The 17978-nt window shown below is 37.5% G+C and overlaps 1 protein-coding gene across 1 annotated transcript in view; it reads left to right on the forward strand.

Annotated features, from left to right (window-relative positions):
• The window catches only part of DOCK11 (dedicator of cytokinesis 11), a gene marked incomplete at its 5' end in the record, with an annotated part of 182529 nt that overhangs the window by 114035 nt on the left and 50516 nt on the right, over positions 1-17978 (forward strand). Inside the window, 7 exons of the mRNA XM_079727117.1 lie at positions 663-774; positions 2976-3154; positions 7386-7502; positions 9085-9160; positions 9737-9846; positions 11896-12007; positions 16999-17065. Coding sequence (XP_079583243.1) covers positions 663-774; positions 2976-3154; positions 7386-7502; positions 9085-9160; positions 9737-9846; positions 11896-12007; positions 16999-17065 — 773 coding nt within the window. The remainder of the gene's footprint in view (positions 1-662; positions 775-2975; positions 3155-7385; positions 7503-9084; positions 9161-9736; positions 9847-11895; positions 12008-16998; positions 17066-17978) is intronic.

The raw sequence follows: 17978 nt of genomic DNA on the forward strand, positions 1-17978 counted from the left end.
GATGGATGAACGGATAAAGAAGATGTGGTATATATGTGTGTAAGTGTGTGTGTGTCTTTGTATGTGTATATATATAAAATGGAATACTACTCAAACATAAAATAAGAATGAAATCCTGCCATTTTACAACGTGGATGGACCTTAAAAGTATTATGCTAAGTGAAATAAGTCAGATGGAAAGACAAATACCATATGATTTCACTCACATGTGGAATCTAAAAAGAGAAATGAACAAAAAAAAAACCCAAACAAACTCATAGATACAGAGAACAGATTAGTGATTACCAGAGGGGAAGAGGTTGGGGGGTGGGCAGAATGGTGACGGGGGTGTAAACTGTATGCTGATGGATGGCAACTAGACTTGTGATGATCACTTTGTAGTGTATACAGATGTCAAATTATAATGTGGTATACCTGAAACTTATATAATTAAAAAAAATCCAATTTCCCAAATGCCAGCCAATGACCAACTGTGCAAGCAGGCCTTTTTAAGGTGAGCAGTCTTAGACCTGCTATGTTAACTCTTTACTGCACAGGTCACATTTTAAGGTATGCCTAAAATACTAAACACTTCTGTTTTGAAATTTAATGCACTGTATTTAATTACTAAAATAGTAAATGACTACTAAATAGGAGTTCTTGTATAATTTCTTTGTGTGTAGGTCCTGGCTGAATACAAGTTTGAATTTCTGCAAACAGTTTGCAATCACGAACATTACATTCCTCTGAATTTGCCAATGGCATTTGCAAAACCTAAACTTCAGCGAGTTCAAGGTATGTATTTGTGTTTTCCATCATTAGGGATTGTGTTTTCCTGTTTTTGGCTAGCGCTAGTATAGTATAACGTTTTCTAGTTAAACCAGTCAATCTAAAGGTAATGTCAGAATTGTTACTATCTGAAGATAGGTTCGTTAATGGTACTCGGCATTTCCTTCATAGTGTCAGTGGTGGTATTCATAGAATGAAGAAATTAGGTGTGTTACATAGATTGCTGCTTAAACACAGATGTCAGATACCAGTTAAATTGCTCTCTATAGTACTGTTTGGACTCTTATGTGAGACTGAATTAAGAAAAAACCATATAAATACATTTCTGCTGAATGGAACATCAAAAGAGAAGTATAAAGGCAGAGTAAAATAGTGATATGTATGTATTAAATTGATGAAATGCCTTCAGTTATCTCCATTGCTAGTTTTATTGAATGCTTTGTTGTGTAGCACTATTCTTATGTTACTATGTTTTTTATTTGTCCCTTTTCTTTTCATATATTAATTAGATTTTTTTTCATTTGCGGTGGACCGTTTGACTTCAGTAGGTAGGTTTAACTCGGTTCACTCTAAAGTAGTTTGCTGTCTTTAAAAACAATTGATTTCATGAATGGCTAAGATGGATGGGGGCTTTGTTTGCTTTTTAAATCCTCCCTAGCCAAGATGAGGCTTTAGTTAATGTACCCAGAAAACCTAGGAGGTGGTGTATTTGTTAACTCTTAAAATCAGCTTGAGTGTTGATTGCTAGAAGAATCAACTTTAAAACACCGTCCTCAGAAAACAAGTTTTGGCTCAAGCCAGCATGGGGGCTAGAGGGTAGCTGTTCTTTAAGTGTGTCTCATCTCTGCCAGGCTTGCCTCCCTTCTCTCTGACCCTGCTTAATGACTACTTGGCCACAGTTTTGGAGGTTGGCTGAAACTACCTGATTCGATTTATTCAAACCCCTGAAGTAAAAAACCTTACTACCATTGTAAAGTCGACCCAGATAAGGCCACCTGGGTTAGTCCGTACTGGTTCTTGTGCATAGAAAGTGGTTGGGATTCACAAAAGAGCATGACGAATGGCAGAAAGAATATCAGCTACCTTGGTCTCTAGGAGGGTGGCTGCTGAGCACCAGTTTCTGTGCTTGAATGCCAGCCAGTGAAAACGGAGAAAAAATATTTAAAAACCCAAGCACCCCTATTCAACCGCTCCCTTATTAGATTCTGAGCATGTATAGCTCAGATACTTCCCCCAGTATTTATTGATGGCTTGAGGAATTCAGGGAAAAGAAGGGATGAGGATTTAGGATTAAATCTGATTTAGCATTTATTAAGTCCTAACTGAATATATAGCATTAGTTTAAGTGCTGAAGAGGCCACAAAAGAAAGGGAAAACATAGCCTTCAGCTTTATGGCCTAACTAAAATTAAAGGGGATGGGAGAGGAAATAAAGATCATAGAAATTTACCGTAGAAATTACTAAACTTGGTCACAGTCCCTTCTGATTGTGACCCAATCCGTTTACAAGGCAAGTCCCAACCAGGATATTAGCAGCTGGGATTTAAAATGGACTGAGGATCTAAAAGGAAGTGAAAGAAATAGTTCAAAGTGGTAATTTTATGAAATAAAAGATTTGTATTCGTGTGATGAATTTGAGTGAGATGAGGCTGTTTTTCATATTGTTCTTGTTACCCCATTGTATTGGGGCCAATATATAACATTTAGTACAACAGTCAGTAGTTAATACTGTTACAGTGATTCAGTTGTCTAGTTTCTCTTCCTTTTCCTACTTTACAAATATAAACAGATAAGTGAATCAAGTATTGCTGTAGAGAATTACTCCAATTTGTAGTTGTAATGAAATCTCTTCAGATATGAAGAAATGTGTTAAAACACTGCCAAATACAGTATTCTTTCATTCTAGGTTTTATCCTAAGATTACTAAGATTTGAAAAGCATCTTGAAAAACAAAGAATTCTAGGGACTATCTTACCGACTGAAATTATCATTAAGGCTATCATCTAGCCCCAATGATGAGTGCTTGTATCTTGTAAAATTTTGCATGCTTATTCTATATGATAAAAGAACTGTTCATATTTGTTAATAATAACAATATAGCTCTTGCTAGCATGGTCACATATGACTAAGTAATAAATATAGTGCTTTAATGTTAAAGTAATTTTTGAATATTTTTATAAATGGGTTTTAAATTTCATTATACTGCAGATTCAAATCTTGAATACAGTTTATCAGATGAGTATTGCAAGCATCACTTCTTGGTTGGTCTACTTCTGAGGGAAACCTCCATTGCTCTTCAAGACAATTATGAGATCAGATATACAGCTATCTCTGTCATAAAGAATCTTTTGATAAAACATGCATTTGACACTAGATACCAGCACAAGGTAAGGATGTTCGTATCGTCATCAGTATCACATTAGTTAGTTTCTAAGAAGATTTTATGTTCAAGGTGAAGTTTTCAGTAAGGAACATAACAGGAGGATTGACGAAGTTACTTTTACAAATACGTTTTGTTTCCGTTTCAAATGATTAGGTTTTAAAAATACTGTTCATAACTGTTGAAGAAGAACACTGGTTTTTCAAATCATGTCTAAAGAACAGCACAACTGCTTCATGATTTGTTACATAAACTAGAATTAAAAAAAAAATCATATATGATTATAGCCATATGCACTCTTTCAAATACACACCTTAATATATATCCTTAAATATATCTCCCTAAATAAATGCTATTATTGATTATTAAGTGATTAATAGTGACACATTAAGTATGTCCAATATAAAAGATGTAATATGAAGTTTTTCTTCTTACTGAAAAAATGTAGGTGTGGCTGTAAACCTAACATACATTACACACTGTCTATGTGTGAAGGCCACAGCTGCAGTTGCTTTTTGCCACACCTTTAACTTAATATACGGGGATGGAGGGTATATTCAAATTTTATTAACATTATATCCTATGGGCTTCAAAAAGTAGATGGCAAACTGTATGGATTTAGAATAACCTAACTTACTTACCTGGCTCAAGGTAACATATTGTTTCATAATTAAGAATTTGTCCCTTTGCTTTACATTCAAATTTAAATAAAATTATCATGGCATTTATTATTGTAATTACTTTGGAAAGCTGACTTGGAGATGGATTTTATTCTTTTTCTACAGTATTCCCATTTGTCCTTAAAAAAACAGAAAATGCCTGCCAGCTACATCCAATTATATTTCTTTAATTATGAAGATTTGTTTTACTTACAAATTTTGCTAGTTTTCTTCATATAATTCTATCCTAAAGTAGATTTAAACTCTTTAGCTTTCAGATGTTATTACTTACTGCAGTTTGCATTGTTTTTTCCACACTATAGTTATAATAACATACTCCCATTTAGTGTGGTTTGCTCTATTTTGTGCCACTTTTTGTGTGTGTGTGAGTGTTGATATTGACTTAACGTAAGTTAACTGGTATAGTATATCTAAATGAAAAGATATCTTAAAGTCATCCATTCCAACCAAGCTTTGTCAAAGCTTTAAAAATGCCAGTTACCACTGGGCTCTGTTTGTACCTAGTAGTAGCGGAGGAAAATGTCTTTAGCCATGATTTCAAAGAATTTGTGGGAAAAGTACAAAATGAAGTTCCTGTTCTTAAAGCAGGAAGTTGTATTTTTCCCCTGCCTCCTTAGATGAAAGTGAAGGAATATTGGATTTCACTAGTGTCTTACCTAGAGGTAGAATTTTAAATATTTTATATCACATATTTGCACATTATTTACTTTTTAAAATTCTGAGAGCAGTATATGTACTCACATGCACACACACATCACTTGTTATCTGTAAATAACACTCTGCCTCTTTGAGTGTTTGAGGTTTTAGACTATGGGAAAGATTGAGATGCCAGCCTCATTACCCTTGCAGTAATTTCTAAAGCCCTTTCTTTGTTCAAAATCTTCTGACAGGTTTTAAGTGTGTATAGGATTCTCCCCAGTAAAACTTTGCTTCATGGACCTGCTTCATTCCCTTTCTCTGTTTGGTCCAAAGACTTCACAGGTGGCCTAAGAGGTCATTTGTCAAATACTGATACATTCACTTAAAACGTGTTCACCATTAATGATGATGCCAAGGTGAGGGCAGAGAGGGGAGCTTTAAGCCCCAGTAATTTCCATTGGGTCCCCCAAAGTGACCCCAAATAAAAATACAGTCAAGAAAAAAATTCTTCCTGTGGAAAGGCTGCTTCGAGACTAGATCTCCTAGTCACCACCACCCCCATTCCAACCATGTTGCCTCCCTCAGCCTCTCCTCTAATGAAATTATGGAGTTGTCACTGGTCCCTATTATGTGCTACTCAAAAACTGCTTTGGGAGCCCCCTAATACCATGAGACATCTTTCCTACTCAGAACAAGAATATCCAACATCTAACATTTATTCTGGGGTCTGTATTAGTTCCTGTACCCACTGCAAGTGATGTTGACACCTAAGAATTGCAATTTCTGCTTGGACTGTGGGCAGATTTTTTTTTCTTTCTTCTTTTTTTTACGGTACTCTTACACACGTTAAAAAAAAGAATCAAAATGCCTCTCTCCCATTCCTTACCTCCATGCCTCAATTCATCTCTCCAGAAGCAACAACTGTTATCAGTTTCATATATAAACTTTTATTTTATGCATGCACAAGCCAATATGCTATATATATGTATATATATAAATATATAATAGAAACCATTATGCATTTTTCTTTTGTCATTTAACAATATAGCCTGAAGATTTGATCTACTGTATTTTTTAAAAAATCTGCATAGTATTCCATCATATGGATATACCTTATTCTATTTATCTAAACTGTCTTCTGTTAATAGATTCTTAGATGGTTTTCTGTCTTTTGCGTAGACAAAACTTTTAATATATTTGCCCTGACTGCATGCTTTCCTGTGTTCCTGTTCACCTGAGAAAGGTGTAGTATCTCCTTCCCTAGTGATCACTCACTATCAGAACCAAAATGAATTCCCATCTAGAAGCTATAATATTAATAATAGTAGCTAAAATTTATTGAGGACTCACTATATGCCAGGCACTGTATTAAACATTAGCTTACATGAATTAATGTCACTATTATTATCCCCATTTTACTAAAGAGAAAACTGTGGTTAAGTGACTTGATCACAATCAAGTAACTAGTAACAGGAGAGCTGGAATTCATGTGTCTAAAATTCAAAATCTGTGCTCTTAACCACTAGACTATACTGCCTCTCAAATCTTAGGTGGGACCCTGGAAAATTAGAGAACTGCCGAGAAAGGGTGATGATGATGGTGGAAACTCTTGAAATCAAAGCCATGTGAAGAATAAAGGAAAGTAGTAACAGCTATTTAGCCTTGTGAAGAGTGAATTAAGACAATTTGTGGTAATTGTCTCCAAATATTTAAAAGGTTGCCATGTAAAGTGGAAGTGGACTATAACTAGCAGATAGAACTTACAAACTGCTAAAGGATTTTTCTAACAGAACCTCTGAAAGGGCTGGAGTGTTTAAGAAGTTTAAAAACTAACCATCTGTCAAGGATGCAGGTAAGGGCTGTTCCTGCCTTGAGCAGGAAATTGAACTAGATCAGTGGTTCTCAAACCTCAGTGCACATCAGCACCATCTGGGGCAGATTCCTGGGACCCAGCCCAGACCTACTGAACCAGAATCTCCTAGTGATAGAGACTATTACTGATTAGGGTTGTGTATTAGAAGTAGGTCTGTTAAGAGTTCCTGAAACTCATAAAAGAGGAAGTACAAATGGACAACCAACATATGAAAAATTGTTCAATTTCAAGAATAAATGGAACTATGAGACACTATTGATCTGTATTCTATAGGTTAACCATTGTACCCTAGAGGCCTTATCTAAGTCTACAGACAAACCTCCCAAAGTCCTAAAATACGGAGGGCAACTCTTGTGCCATCACAACCACTGGTTTGGCTGATTTGAATGTATGTACATATCTGGTGAGGAATGTCTATAGCTGAGAAAAGCAATAAATAAATTTGTATAAGAGGTACCACATTCATTAAGATGACCAGTGGCCAGCTTCACTTGCATATTTACAAATATATCAATCTCCCAAGTTGTATAATTGATTTAGGGGGCCAAGATCACATTATTTTAATTGCAGCTTTACTCAAAGCAAAGACATATTTCTTGAATGAATACAGTAATTCACCATTTTTTTTTACTTCTTCCATCTATTCATTCGTTCAGCTAATGTATATTGACCATATCCTATGTGCCCAGGCACTGGGGATGAAGCAGTGAACAAGACAGACAGGATCCCTGCTCTCATCAAACTCAACCCTTGCTGGAGTTAAAGAGCAGGACTAATATGATCTGCTATTAAAAAAAATAAACTTTTGCCTATTATGTAGTGATGTTTGAGGGATGTGCTTCGACTCTATATTGTATATAAATTCAAGTACCAACAAAGTGGTGTGGCAGTTAGTTTTGAGACTATGAGTATAAATAGACTCATGCTTCACTAATTTGTTCTGGATATTAGCTTGCTTTTAGTGTTTAAACGGATAGATGGAGCCAACTTTATTTGTAATATAGGCATATTATATATCTATTAAGTTTTTGATAATTATTTTTCAGAACCAACAAGCCAAAATAGCACAATTGTACCTCCCATTTGTTGGACTGCTTTTGGAAAATATACAGCGATTAGCAGGTCGAGATACCTTGTATTCTTGTGCAGCCATGCCTAATTCCGTAAGTAGTAATGTGTTTCTATTGGCATTTTATCCTGTTTTATTGACTGTATTCAGAATTGGGGTCATACGCTGTATGGTCTCAACAGTGCACCTTTGACAACATTTTAAATTTATACTTTTCCCTGGAGCAGTGCTTCTCAAATCTTAATGTGCATATGGATCACCTGGGGAATGAAGACAGCGATTCTAATGTAGTAGCCCTGGGGTGGAGCTTGAGATTATGCGTTTCAAACAGGCTCTTGGCTTTTTCTTGTCTAAGGACCATACTTTGAGTAACGAGGTCCAAGAGAGCACCAAGAATCCTCTGTGCTCAGTGTTTTCTTTTTAAGATTTGCTGCTGTTACATGCCTTCATACATTTATTCAACCGGAAAACTGAACAAAACATTCACTTTGCAAAATATTAGGCACCAGGGATTAAACTGTATTCCTTTGCTTCTCCCTCTCTTTGACAGCCTCCTTTTAGCACTTCCTGGTGAGTGGCTTTTAACTCATCACAGTTGGTCTGTGCTTTTTTTCTCCCCTTACAATCTTAGAGTTGAAAGGAACTTTGGAGGTGATCAGTCTTCCACTTGGCAAAACAACCTTTTGCCATAGTAGTAATTAAAACTTTCCTTCTCATATTAGATCTACAAGATTTTCTATCCACTGGTCCTAGTTTTGCCTTCTAGTGATACATAGAACACATCCATTTCTACCTCCACGTGATACCCCTTCACACATGTCCCTTCTAAATTTTTCTTCAGGCCAGATATCTCCACTTCATCATTTGTTGTTTCAAACCCTTTACATTTCTTGGTTGGAGTCTTCTGGACATGCTCCATTTTACCAATTGCCATTTTAAAATGTGGTGTATGCTTTACAGTCTGTCCAGTGGGACTAATAACTCCTGCCCCACCCCCACTCCACGTTCTGTCTGGCCCAAGATCACCTTCACATGTTCAGTAGCCAAGTCACATTGTTGGGTGGCAGGTGAAACTGTCCTTTACAGCTTCCTTTGGAAATTCCCCATAATAAATGTCCGTAGATTTGTCAAGCCTACCCTGGGTTCCTGAGAAAGCTGCTTTTAAGCCTCGCTTGATTGCCTGTAGCTCCCAATTATGTAAATCAGCTAAATGTGGACGCTATATCACCTACCTGGGTGTCAAGCAAGCCTTTCTTCACAAACACAGTTACTCATGCTTATGCTCACTCCACAACATTTGACAGTGATATTTGGAAATATTTTACTTATCTCTTCTTTCTTTTGCAACTCAAGATCATGTAGGGCTTCTGGTCACACCTCTCCTTCTAGTATTGCCCTTGCTTCAAGGAGGAGAATGGAACCATGTTTAGATCACACCAGTTGCAGCTTTTACCAGCCACCTAGAGTTGTGTCACTTTGCCAGAGGTCATGGTTGTAACAGTGTACCAGGATCCATTTTTAAAAGAGATGTCCCCTAAATACCAATACTGATATGTGACTTAGACTTTCACAGTGAGCTTTGTTTAAAATTAGGGTACCATCTCATTGTTAATTCCGATTTCTTATCCTAGTGTACAAATGTATTTAAATGACAGAGGTATCACACTGTGTTACAGGCATCCAGAGATGAGTTTGCATGTGGCTTCGCTTCACCTACAAGTAGAGGGAGTCTGAGCACTGACAAAGACACCGGTAATTAAAAGTCCTTTAAAGATGATACGTGGCATGGCTGTTTAGAAATGTACCCTATACTTCTCTGTAGTTTTGAAATATTTCATAATAAAAACTATACATAGCACAATCTCTACTAAAGTTTAATTAAAATCTGACTCACATTTGCAGCCACATTTCTTTGCTTGTTTCCTTGTCTCAGCTTGTATAAAATTTAGCTTAGTATACTAAGAAAATAAAGGATAATGAGAAAAACACTGGTTTCCAATCCTCTGTCTCCAGTCCTGGACAAGACACTTCCTTTTTCTGGACCAAACTTTCCTTATCTATAAAATTATCTAATTGTTTGCCTTTATTTTATGACTCGCAAGGAATTTCTTGTAGTTTCATACATGTTAAAGTGTTTCAAGGAAAAAAAATTGCTTTCCCTTTATTTGGCTTCTTATGGTGTTTTGATGTAATATATAAACTTCACATTTTAGATGACCAAGATCTATTTCCTAAAATATGTCTTTACTTAAATTAACCCAGTGCTTAGTTTTAAAAATATTTTTGACAGTTCCTCCTGTTGTTAACAAGGACTTGGCTTTTTTCCAGCTTATGGGTCTTTTCAAAATGGACATGGAATTAAGAGGGAAGATTCGAGAGGTTCCCTCATCCCAGAAGGAGCAACAGGATTTCCAGATCAGGGCAGCACTGGTGAAAATGTAAGAACCTAAATATATAGGATAACCCTAGTGATGTGTTAAGCTACAGCAGTCTTTCTTTTTATGCAAATAGGGGTCTCTCTACCCTCCTGTAGTCTGTACTGGATCTGTAAAAAGCATCCCATAATTCTTGGATGTTGTAGCAGTTCCTTCCTATCCTGGCAGCTGCTACTTGGATATTTTAAAACTGTTTATAGAGGATAAGGCATTCATCTTTAAGAGTTCCAACTGTGAATACCTCCTTTAACCCTAGCACTCTGTAAACCTGTTCTAGAGAGGGAAGGTTCAAGTTTAAAATGCCTAATGTACCTTGTCACTTAAATCACTCCCTGGCAGGATTCAGCTTTTTATTCTTTTGTAATAGAGTAATGACATTAACATGGGAGAAGAAAAATTAGGTCCCCAAATTGATGATCTCAGCATCCCAGAATCACTTAATCACAATATATTCTCTAACTCTTCCATCAAATTATTTCAAGCCTGACATTAAAGTTTGGGATATGTCCACCTTGAGACAGAGAAACCTCACTTTAGACCAGTAAAGCCTTGTCACGCTGCTACGTAAAATCAGAGAATCATAAAATTAGAGTTAGAAGGGTCCATAAAAATAATAAATTCCAACTCTCAATTTACAAATTAAAACTGGGATTGTGACTTAGGACAACCACACAACTATGGCAGGGCCAGGCCTGAACCCAGGTTTTCAAATTCCGGCACTTTTTCTCCTAGATCATGGCATTCTTAGGGTGCATCTGGGGGACTTTATAAAAATGGATAGCTGAGCCTCATCCCCAGAATTTCTGTTTCCGTCAGTCTGGGGGCTTGGTCATTTGTATTTCTAAGTTCCCAGGTGATGCTGATGCTGCTGGTTGGGAACCACCCCTTGAGAACCACTGGACTATATATTCCATTGAGTCTTTGCATAGTTAGTAATTTAATCATAAAGGTTATTATTTCACACCATTTACAATTAAGACGACACTGTCATAGGTAAGGCACATAAAGGACAAAGAGGTTAAATGACTTGCCAGTAGTCACACAGCTAGCAAGCGTTCAGAACCTAGATGTTTTGCTCCAAGTAGAAGTTCTTGGTGAATCCTACATTAGTAAATATATATCCCCAGCCCAGGTGAGCTCAGCTGAAGGTATTGGTTTCTAACAAGGGTACATTCGTTAGGAGATTGTCATTGCTGTATTCATACAAATCCCCAAATAAGTCAGATCTTGTCATGCTTAACTGATATTTTAACAAAAGTCACTAAATAATAGGAACATCACTACTTTGTAGAGGCTCTAATTTTGAAGTATTACTGGGTCCTCCTTAGTAAAATTATCTTGTAATGTCATTAAGCCCCCTTTTTTTTTCCCCCTTCCCCTTTTCCTTTCTCCCTTTTTTCGGTACGCGGGCCTCTCACCGTTGTGGCCTCTCCCGTTGCGGAGCACAAGCTCCGGACGTGCAGGCTCAGCGGCTATGGCTCACGGGCCCAGCCGCTCCGCGGCACGTGGGATCTTCCCAGACTGGGGCATGAACCCGCGTCCCCCACATCGGCAGGCAGACTCCCAACCACTGCGCCACCAGGGAAGCCCAAGCCCCTTTTTTAAGATAGATTTTCTGACCTATTATTTAGACGCTGGATTTTAATAAACTCTAAGGAGAGATTGAAGTTAAAGAGTTTAAAATGCTTCTTATGCTTCGATGTACCTTAGTTAAGTTTCTCCTTGATGTAAAAGCTATTTTTTCCTGGAATAGCCACATATGATTATTCAAAATGTTTTCTTACTGAAACACAGGACCTATGGGAATGAAACATACACAGTATATTCATGGCTATATCTTGATGAAGACTGCAAGGTAATTTCCAGTGATATTATTAGGTACAGTAGCAAAGAAGAGTCAGCCCATTTACCTTCCAAATGTGATATAAAATTTGGATTTATGCTTAGAATTTTCCCGAACAGGACTAATGGTTAAAACAATTATTGAGTTAAAGGCTATGGGAAGCTACAGTACCAATATTGTTTCACAAAAGTCCTATCTTTGTATTACAGACTCGGCAGAGTTCTGCAAGGAGTAGTGTATCTCACTATAACCGATTGGATCAGTATGAAATCAGAAGCCTCTTGATGTGCTATTTGTATATAGTAAAAATGATTTCTGAAGGTGAGTTACCAGCATATTAATCGTGGACTGTACTCCACCCTCACAGGTTTACAAGTTCATGCAACAGATATTTGACCATCATCTGCATGTAGAACACATGCACATTAGAAACAGAACTTTGAAGACTCTGACCTTAGAATGTTCCTATATTTTAACTTAAAATAGGTTCATTTCGGTTGTACAAGTTTGATTCTTTGAAATAACTTTTTTTTTAATTTAAAAATTAGTTTCTAAAGTGAGGCAATAGTTTTAGAAGTGCTAAACATTTTTTTCATGCAGAGCATATAATGCATTAAATGACCAACGTAAACAGAAGAAAATAACAATAACCAGTGTCATAGTTAACACTTTAGCTTCTATTTGACCCAGGATTTGGAAAATCAGAAGCAAACAAAAAGACGGGAAGGGTTCTTTGAGGGTAAGGAATGTTGTTGTTATCTTTTGCAGTACCATTATACAGTTTTGCATGGTGTCAGGTTCTTTTCCAGGCTCTGTTCTTTTCTCCTTGGTGTATAATTGTATTATTAACTAGTATTACCATTTCCTCTTTACCTTATATGATAAACTATAACCAAAGGATTTTCATAAACTGCATGTCCTCTGGAAGTAAAATCAGAAGGTTATCTTATTCCCAATACCACATTTGTTTACACAATTCCCTCTCCTTTCTTCCTTTTCTGTTTTTGCTCAAAAAAAAAGTAAGCAGGAATGAAGAACATAAAAGCACCTGGGTTCTGATCATCATAATACAGTAGTTAAATTTGACTTATTTTCTATTTTTTTAATTTCATTTTTAGTAAATATTAAATCTTTTTTGTAATAATACAGCATATAAAAACATAAGTTCATAGTTAACTCACTAGAAACACTGAAACAAATAAAAAGCTAGATATGAATGGTTAATTCTAAAGTATATTAATAAAACAGGTTTAAATAACTAGAATCTTCAAGTTCTAAGAATGTATGATTTAGAGTAAACATCAAAGATTACTGAGGCTATGTGATAAGCCTCCATGTTTGGGGAAGGAAAACAGTAAAGGGAAATCATTTTCAACCCTGGTGGTATTTCATTCCAGGAGGTAATGGATCAGTTAATAACTACAGCCACAGCTCACTGTTTTTGTCTCCCCACAAGGTGAAAGATGGGGGAGTATAGAAAGTGACTGCTAATATGTATGGGTTTCTTTTAGGGTGATGAAAATATTCTAAAACTGTGGTGGTTTTATAAGTTTTTAAATGTACCATAAACTACTGTATTGGGCACTATTTAAATGGTGAGTTTTATGGCACATGAATTCACTCAATAAATTTGTCTTTTTTTTTTTTAAGGCCCAAGAGGCAACATGGAAAAAAAAACTGGAAAGAAAAAGAAAAAAGTAGTTGAATACCACCACAGCCCAGGGAAAGTAAGGAGGAGGGTGGTAGGGGGAGAGAGAGAAGGAAGGAGGAGAGGGAGATGCATCGTTGACTAGTTCTCCTCTCCTCCACCCCAGTACACATGTGCACACACACCCACATGCCCACATGCCACATACAGTATTAACCAGTGACAAGCCGCTGGCTGCTTTTTTCATGTCATGGGTAAAACCATAACTGCTTTGTTTCTTGAGAACTTCATAGTTCCCCCTCATCTTATAAATGTTGACCTTGCTTGCTAAATATTTGATCTTTGTTAATTAGATTTTTCCTTCTTCTGTTCTTTTTGATTTTTAAAAGCAAATTTTTAATGACTAGCATACAGTCACATCTCCTCTTTATCTTTTACAAATGTAAAGTCATGCTGCATGGTATCTGTAAAGTCATATTCATTTTATTCCGAAAAATATCTGCTTCTTGGTCCTTCTCAATGAATGTATTCTAGTTACCTTGTCAAGTCCAGTAAATATTTCACTTTCGTTACTCTATATGCATTTAAATGTTGAACTCTTACAGTCCACGCCCTTTAGGTCTTCTCTTGGCTTTCAGTTTTTTGGGCTTTTTATTGACTCATAAACAGTAGCAACTTAATTTCAGCAAAAAGATGGTAGACCTTACACTTTCATATCAAAGTACAGGGATTCTGAAGAATGAGTTTCCTTCTCTGTAGCTGAAATTTTTTAACTGGCAATAATTCACTGTTTCAAAGTCTTAGTCATTTGCCCAACTTTTGTGTAGGTCTTATTGCTTTGTATATTATATTCTGAGAAGTGTATCAGAGTCAGGGGTTATCAATTACACAGTCTGAATTGACAGCAAGACTGTCCTCTTGGAAAAGAAAAGCAGTCTCCTTAAGAGAGAGGAAGAGGGAAAGCTACCTCCTTCTTCTTGACTGTACCCTGGCTTTTCTCTTTATTGTAGACTGCAAAATGGGACTCTTGGTCTCACCTTGTGGCTTATCAGCACCATACGCTGCACCTGTAGATTCAGTAGTATTCTTCCTCACAGTCAACTCTTCATTGGAAGGTGTCTGGCTACAGCTATCTCTCACCAAAAATCCAGTTTTGTAATGAGCAACAACAGTCACTGATCTTTTCCCACTAGATGTAGAGTCAGAAGAAGATACATGTGAAGGGGACTTTTCCTTTCTCTGTGTAAAAGGAGGCAATAAGCTAGTATTACCAGGCATATCTTCCTCTGAAGTTTCAGATACTAATGGAGTAGGTGAGTTTTCTCCCGGAGAAACACTGGAAGGGCTCCAAGAGAAGTAACTCTGAGCTTCAGGCTTTCGTGTGGAGGTATTCTGTGTGAAGATCGGTTTCTTTATTGTACTGCCAAGACTGTCTTCAGAAAGGCTGAAGTCATCTTGAAATCCGTGCCCTCTTTGAGCATCAGGTGTAGATGTTAAAGGAAAACTTACAAGTGACTTCCAGTTGGCACTGCTTCCTGTGGCAGGCTGGCTGCCGTTAGAGGAACTCTCCAGAGGGGCCTCTGACACCTCAAAGAGGTCCTCACTATAAAATGGAATTGGAAACTGGGAACTCTGTTGCTGTGCCTTTTTGCCTCCAGATTTCATCTGTTCAGTATTTGATTGCTTTACCAGTCTGACGGGCTGATGCATCAGAGATCCGGATGCAGGCACAGTGACTGAAAAAACTAGCTTGCGGTTTGGAGGGCAAGGAATGAAGTCGTCATCACTATCAGAACTAGAAGGATGAAGCAGTTGCTCCTTCAGTTTTAGTCTTGCAGAAAGCAGTTCATTTTCTTCTTTTAATTTATTCCTTTCTGCTGTGAGCACAGCAATAAACTTCTTATTTTGTTGTTGGATACGGTAAAATTCTTTCTGTAGCGTCTTGATGTACCTTTCGTTCGCTGAACAGCGGTCACATACTTCAGAGCTTAACTTATCTCGCAGGTCACGGATGGTGACATTCAGGATTTTCTGTTGCTCCGTCAACTCTTTAATTTTGGCTGTGGAGCCCTTCCACGTTCCGTCTGCCAATCGCTCTCTCCTCAGACTGCTTAGTTGCCTCTGGAGACAGAGTAGGTCCCTGTCATGGAGCTCTTCTAGCGTTAGCCAGGCTTTTTTAACAGAGTCAGAAAACAAATCACAGGCCTGCATTTTATCTCTTGTGGGAGCTCTCCGGCCACTTCCCTTGTCTCCTCCACCCACGTTGCCCGCCTGCATCTCGTCTCCCGGACTGGGAAACAGTGGAGACAAACCGCCACCGGCAAAATGGCGGAAGGGCTGCTGACTAGAGCTGGGCCGCGAACGGGACGAGAGTTTCACCCCTTCTACAGACCTGCGAAGAGGCTTCATAGCACAAGGCGGGTGCGAGGATGGCTCCGGGGTAGACAGAAGGGCCCGGTTTGGCGGCGGAAAGGAGACCCGAGCCTCCTTTTGACGGGAAGAGCCAGTGCGCAGAAGACGACGCCTTCAAGCCGGCCTGCGACGAGAGGCTGGAGAGACCGGAACCGCAGTGACTTCTGGGAGACCCATGCTGCACTGAACCAGAAGGGCGCCCGAACGTGGAGGGGGTGGTGGTGGTGGTGGACCGGAAGTCAGCGCTCACTTTATTTTTGAAACAAATCTAATTTGACCTTATGTTAGCATCTTTATTCCTGATGATCAGTATTTTATAAACATTGAAAACTATCAATACTCATGGTCTTGAGTAAATTGGGGAAATAAAGTCAAAACCCACACACTCTTCCCTCCCTGTCACCCCTCCGTTTAGCCAACATTACCCAGTCGTCCATCCCTATCTTCAGAGGCTCTCGAAGGGCAGGCCATTACGTCATTGCCTACTTTTGCGATCCCTACCAGGTTTTTAAATTTAGAAGTGGACCTGCTGACACCATTAGCTATATCTGAACAGGATAAAAAAGGAATGGAAGGTTAAGTGGGGGCATTATTTTTATTTTTAAAAAAGTCTCCGTGTGTTGGAAGTGAAAAAAAAGCGGGGGGGAAACAGCTCAAAAGAGAAGTGTATGTGATAGGTTTAAGGGACTTTTGTATCTGAAATAGTTGTTCCATTAATGTGTGTGTATGTTTGTATATTGCCAGGACTTCAAGGTTGATAATCCAAAGGCAAAGAGGAAAAAGAAAGTTATCAGTCTCTTCCTCTAAAATTTAAAGTTCTCAGACTGTTTGGTTCGCAGAGCCCTTTGAGTAGCAGGTGAAGGTGCTTGACCCTACCTTCCGAAAAATGTACTTAAACGCACCATCTTGCATAAAATTTTAGGAAGCTTATTAAAAACCCCAGGTCTACTTCCCTTCCTCTGTCTTCAGGGATGATAAGCCATCCAAAAGAACATTTATAAAATACTTAAAAATAATTGTTGAAGTTGAAATAATTACAGATTAAAAGGTATATTTGGAATTAATTCAAAAGAATACAGTGTGGGTATTGGGCAGTGAGATGAGATAGGAGGAGAGGATATAGATGAGACAGAATTGGCTGTGAGTTAATGGTTGCTGAAACTAAGTTATTGGTACTTCGGAGTTCACTGCGCTATTTGCTGTAAGATCTATGCTGTCTCAAGATGTAACACTTTATTCATTCCATTTTCAGATACACTCTTAACTTACTGGAATAAAGTATCTCCCCAGGAGCTCATAAACATTCTTATACTTCTAGAGTAAGTTATATTAACTTATTTTCATAAAATTTCCTCTTATTTTTTGGAGCTTAATTTTTATACATAATAAAATATTACCCCTTTTCTGTTTTCAACAGCATATTTGTTAATAACGTAGGAAATGTTAAACTATTTTGATAGTTTAGAGGCTGACGTGCAGGTTCTTCACACATAGATAGAAGAAAAACATGGAGATGAAATACTTGTGATATTATAGAAAACTCTAGCTAATAATAGTGCATCCTTGCAGACCATCAGGAGTCTTTCTGTGATCTGGAAAACTGGAAGTGGCATCAGCTGTCCTAAATCATTCATTTAGAGCAGATGCTGGCTTAATGGAGCGGCTTAAATGTTGGAATTTAGAATTTGTACTCTTATGAAGAGCTGAGTAATTCTACCCACTTCAGAAATGCATATATATATATATATATTTCCATATATATATATCTCCATTGCAAGGTCCTTAGGGAAAAACATCTAGCCTTTTTCCTAGGTGGAGGTTGGAAATTGTCCTATATTGTATGCTGAGCTATTTTTATGTCATTATTGAAAGCTAAAAGAAAAATTAGAATGAAATATAAGAAATTTCTAAATAAATAGTACACATATAATATCGTGTGTGTCTACCAAAACACAAAGAGGGTAATCTATGCATAAAAACTTAGTAAAGTCTTTCAAAATTTTGCAGAAAATGTCAGCAAATAAAAGTTACGATTAAAAAAACCACTCTAATTATATTGAAATGTTTACTAATGAAAATATATGATGTTGGGGATTTACTTTAAAAAAATAAAGGCGGTAGGGAGTGTGGAGGGAGAGCATGGGACCTGTTTGGGGTATAAGTTAAGAATGGCCATGACTTGATAATTGTTGAAGCTGGTGGGTGCTGGGTATGTGGGATTTAGTTTGCTGT

This window comes from Hyperoodon ampullatus (assembly GCF_949752795.1).
Source record: "Hyperoodon ampullatus genome assembly, chromosome: X".
Classification (NCBI taxonomy): Eukaryota; Metazoa; Chordata; class Mammalia; order Artiodactyla; family Ziphiidae; genus Hyperoodon; species Hyperoodon ampullatus.